The 5,441-nt window shown below is 41.4% G+C and overlaps 1 protein-coding gene across 3 annotated transcripts in view; it reads left to right on the forward strand.

The window, feature by feature from the left end:
* The window catches only part of LOC107707082 (mitogen-activated protein kinase kinase kinase kinase 4-like), an 86,684-nt gene that overhangs the window by 47,884 nt on the left and 33,359 nt on the right, over positions 1-5,441 (forward strand). For all 3 annotated transcript variants that reach the window (XM_016510963.1, XM_016510964.1, XM_016510965.1), the window contains exons 10-12: positions 950-1,047; positions 1,167-1,306; positions 2,810-2,907. In XM_016510963.1, coding sequence (XP_016366449.1) covers positions 950-1,047; positions 1,167-1,306; positions 2,810-2,907 — 336 coding nt within the window. The remainder of the gene's footprint in view (positions 1-949; positions 1,048-1,166; positions 1,307-2,809; positions 2,908-5,441) is intronic.

Below are 5,441 nucleotides of genomic sequence, written 5' to 3' on the forward strand. Positions count from 1 at the left end.
TTGATACTTGCACGTCTCGTCTGTCTGAAAGAAAGGCTTGATGCAGTCCAAAGGTTCAAGTTGATCTTTGCTGAAGTTGGTTGATGAAAAAGAACCAGTTTGAGTCAGAGAATCTTGGTGAATGGAAAAGTCAAGGCCGAAGCCTGGCACGAACTTAGCGGGTTGGCGCTGACGATGTATAGCCACAGAATTAGGCCCTGTTTACACTAGTGCATTTTCGTTTTTAAAGCTGCGTTTTAAATGGCACCTATTATGCAAAATCCCCTTTTACATGGTGTTTGGACATAAATGTGTGTTGGCAGTGTGTGAACACAACCACCCTACAATGGATAAAAATAAGATGGCGCGGGTGGCCTGGTGTCGTTGCAGACATCCTGGCACCCAGCATGTTTATTGGGTGAGGGGTCTGTGAATGTTTGTTAATCTAATGAATAATTGATTTGTTAAATCAAATGAAAAATGGTGTGTCTGATTGGTCCAGACGCTACAAAATTGACGCGTTTCAGAAAGGCGGGGCATAGAGGAGAAACAATAATGTACAGTATGTGGAAAATAATGTGTTTTTTGAACCTTAAACAGCATAAACACATTTCATTACACCAAATACACAAAATAATGTTCTTTTTAGCAACATCATATGACCCGTTTAACAAAACTTGGTATACATGAACAAATTTAAAGACAAATTTAATATGAAGGGTAGGGTTTGTTTAGGGTGCAGCAACAATGACCTAAAACACTGTTTAACTGTGTGTTAACATTTATCACCAACACAACATCAAGAATGGTTCTTTTAAATTTGCCATGTTTGGTAATTTTCTCCACTTTTTAAAACAGCTTGATCCCTCAAAATGCTGCTTAATAATAATTTGTGGTAATTGCTTCAAAATCAAATGCAATATAATATGTATGTAATATTAACAAGATCCTCTTCTTATTTTTTTGCAAGGTGCCAATAAGAACAACATCCAGATCTCCTGTGTTGTCCCGTCAAGATTCTCCATTACAACTTAATGACAACCAAGCTGGACAGAGGAATGCTGAAATGTGTGATCTTTGTTAACATAATTTCTATGCAGAATATTCACCTCTGAAGTTACATGTACAAGTTTATATTTCTCAGGAAAATTTCAGTAATTTTGTCTTTTGACCTCTCATCCCCTTAGTAACGTGGAGCCACGGCTGCTGTGTGAGCGAGTTGAACAGCTCTCATCTAGACCAGGTAGTGGGAGTTCCTCTGGCTCCAGTAACTCCAGCTCTCAGACTGGATCACAGGCCACCTCAGGGGAGAAGTTCAGGGTCCGTTGTGAGTATTTATTTATTTTTTTTTAAATAACACACTGACATACAAACTAATTCAACACTTTAATGCAGGAGTGTCCAAACCTGGAGGGTCACTGTCCTGCAGTGTTGAGCTCTAACCCTAATTAAACACACCTGAACCAAAGTAATCAAGGTTTTCAGACTCACTCGCTGTGTCCGAAATTGCCCCCTATACCCTTAAATATGGCACTATTTGAGCGGACAGCCATTTTTAGAGCTGTCAGAAATCTTAGTAGACATTATCGAGTGCACTCATTTAATTCCAAAATGCACAAAAATAATGAGTGTACAACTGATGTATGCTCAAAGACTAGAGAATACCTATAATGCACTGTGAGAATCACGCGCCGAATGAATTGCTGCGTCTTGCCAGAAGATGGTGCCTGCAGCTGAATCATCTATCCATTCATTTTACAAAGAATTTGTCCACGGCATACAGCATAATACAATGCAGGTATGAATTCATTGTAAATTGATTATTAAATTGTTTAATTAGGGTTTATGCATAATTTCCATGATTGAGTTCAATGTAAATCCTTGCTACTAGAGCTGCCAGTTTGCCAGTTTCAAATGATTATTAAACAGGGGGGAGGAATCACGATGTCAGCTTAACATTGTGACATCAGTGGCATCGTCTATCGGCCCAACCCTGGTATCCGGTAGATGGGGATCAGCTGACAGTCAGCTGATGCAAGCTTGACTAACATGACCTGCCAGAACTAATGCTACGCTTGATTTTTATAGGTGTATATTAGTTGATGTATAATAAAAGATTCAGTGCCAAACATTAGATTGCCACTCATAAACCCACACAAATGAAATCAAAACTTGTAGCGATTCTTCCCCTGTTTAAGGCATTTCTGTCATGAGCTTTTTCAACAAGCAGTGGCGACCTAGTCTCACGTAGCCAGACCGTTCAGACTGACGGCTGAAGGTCTGGAATTCATGGCAGCTTTCATTGGCCAAGGCCCGCCCATTTGACAGACTTGTCAAACAACCAATCACAGTTCGTTTCCTTCAGCGTCACGTTTCGGGGCGTGGAAATGTCGCCACAATAACAGACCTGTGTGTAAAACTCTCAGACGTATTTTAAAGATTCTATGCTGCGAACTTGAAATATTTCACATACTTTTGAGAATCCAGCGTTTAGTTGATCCTGATAAGCGCTCATCGTCACAGTTGTAAACACGACGGCTTTCTTCTTTCGTTAGTGGGTTTGGTGCCACAGCATCTTTGTTTCCAGGCGGAACTTTAAAGAACGCGACACACACGTCTCCCGGAAATCCTATATAATTCAACCAATCCGATGACCACTTCAAAACTCCTGAAGTGTTTCCACTTTTGTGTGCCATATGCATCAGACGTTCAGCCAACGGTCTGTGGGCGTGACGTCTGAGGCTGAGACTAGTGGCGACCTAACCAGCTTTGGCAAAAAGTGACCCGTCTACCTGCAAATAAATCTTGTGCCCTTTCACTCTGTCTGCAGCCTCTTCAAAGTCTGAGGGCTCACCAATACAGCGGCCAGAGATTGCTGGGAAGAAGTCAGAAAAGAAGAAAGACTTTGTAAGACCAGCTAGACATGCTGTAAGTAACTGCTGTCCTGAATGTCAAATCATCTGATTTGTTGGTGTGCAGACATGTCAAAAAGGCCTCATATTCAAACAGGTTGTTTCTATTGAACTAAATGATAGACACATTCACATTTAACATTTTTACTCTGGGTGTAGCTCTCTCTTCCTCTACTCCTTTTGCATTATTTTATGTTTTGGAATATTTAGTACTGTCCATGGTGTTCTTCACCATGATCATCTTCACCATTAATTAATCAAGCAATCCCACTGACAATTTAAACTAGGTAGTGTGGTGAGTTGGGGATGCGAGTCTCTCTCTTGAAACCAACACGGAAGTGACTAAAACTGCTATTCATCGACTGGCCGCTAGAGACTGGCTCCAAAAGGGAGTCAGTCCCATAGACTCCCCATGTTAAAATGGCCAACTTTACAGCAGAAAAAAAAAATGTTTACAGCCTGGTACAAAAAGTGGTTTTGATCTATATGGGTAATTTTGCCCTTCATGACAACTGTGAGGGGGGTGAATTGTTTTATAACTCATCCGTTTAAATTATATTAAGCCTTAAAGTTCTGCATAATTAAGGGCGTGGCCATTTGAATGACAGGTGGATTGCCGCTGCTGTCACCACTGTCGAGCTAAGTGGGCGTGGTTTCAGCAGCCAGCTCCCGCCTCTTTGCCCATTTTCGATTATCCGGGTCTGCATAATTAAGGGCGTGGCCAATTGAGTGACAGGTGGACTGCCTCTCTGCTCCAGAGTGTGAAACTCGCTAGAGTGTGAAACTTAGAAAAATGGCTTTAAATATTTTTATTTGTCCAGAAAAATTAATTATAGGTAGGACACGGGAAATCATGGCAATTAGATGTTTTAATGAAAATGATCTCAAACTTGATTTTTACCGCCATTTTGAAGTTATTGTACTTTGCCTTTGCACTGTCTGCAAAAAGTGAGATGTCACGCCAAGGTACTGAAAAAGGCAGTAACTTCCACATTATATAAAATATTTGGGTGCCGATCACCATTTACAGAATAATAAAATAAAAGGTAGGAAAAGGCTTTATTGCGAACTGTTACTGGTTTTATGTGTGATACGCTGTCACGGCATTCGACTCCTCACACATGCAGAAGTGTGCAGCCCCAGACTGACAGTTGACACTGAGTGAATAATCTGCATTATAAAAATAAAATATTCCTTGAAAGATTATTTATGATTAATTATTGTTGCCAAGTTATCTAGTCGTTGCTTGTTTACAGTGCTTTGTTATATGGAGCAGTTTGTTAGATCGTGATCTATCTAATTTGTTTGTCTAATGAAGGACCGACAGATGTATGAAAGTACACACAAGTCACACCGTAATTTAAATGCGGCAGAATTTGATGGACAGTAAAACAAAGGCAGAATAGCGTATAACTCCAGGCTAGCACTGTAATATTGACGAACGGCTAAACAAATGCAGAGCACCTTAACTTAATTTAACTGATGTTATACTGTGTTCTGCCTTGGTTTCTCCGGAGCTTTTCTCCAAGATACTTCAAAATTGTCAATAACTCATCTTCGACCAAAAACGAAGTTATGGTGTTTTGTCTATGCATGGCAGCACTACTGTCACTATAGACGGGCGTGGTTTCAGCAACCAGCCACCTCAGCTTCACCCACGTCCCGCCTTTTTGCCCATTTTCGATTATCTGGGAGTGATGCGCGGTGATGCGCTGCCAAGATGGCAGCAGTCGGCTCCGCTTAGGCTTCAAAAATGCTCTTCAGAAATCTAGGAGTGACGTCACGGACACTACGTCCATGTTTTTTACAGTTTATGGTTGGATGCCGTGTCTGCACATATCATACCTGCAAACTAGTCGCTTTTCGCCGTTTTGAATCAAAATATGTCATTTATGCAGGGCTTAATTTGTGCCGGAACAAGCCGGATCCTGATCTGGCACCTCCGAATTTGTCCGAAAGCTGGACAAATTCGGCACCTCATTTGACAGATCCCCTCCTCACGCGCCAATGAAAGACGTTTGTGTTGACCTATAAGCATGCATATATTTCATGAAAAATACTTCTATTATAAGCAGGCTTGCCTAGAGTCTACATTTGAAACAACAAACTTGAGCGCGCAAAGAGATGCGACATGGCTGCTCTCACAAACCCGAATGCACGGATCCAATACTGATACACATGCGTTTTCTTTCTCAGATGTGCAGACTGTGCCTACGAGGATAATCGCCAGGACGGCCATTTTGACGTCATTTTTTTGTGTGTATTTGGTCGCGTAAGTGCAACAAGCTGCGAAAATAACTCAATTTGGTACTCGCGAGGCGCGCGATATGCGCTCTATGGATGTGACTGTGAGCGCATAGGAAACCAGGGCCGTGCACAGACATTTTGAGGGGCAGTGGCCCAAACCAAAAAAGGGGCACTAGGGGGGTGGGTGCTTGTTAATACAAATTATCCAGTTGTTACAAATATACAATTAAAAGAGAAGACGGCACACTCTGTAATAATTTCAGACTTTATTGTAGATGTTTTGATAAGAATGGGCTCTCCCTC

This window comes from Sinocyclocheilus rhinocerous, unplaced genomic scaffold, assembly GCF_001515625.1.
Source record: "Sinocyclocheilus rhinocerous isolate Xijiao unplaced genomic scaffold, SAMN03320098_v1.1 scaffold925, whole genome shotgun sequence".
Classification (NCBI taxonomy): Eukaryota; Metazoa; Chordata; class Actinopteri; order Cypriniformes; family Cyprinidae; genus Sinocyclocheilus; species Sinocyclocheilus rhinocerous.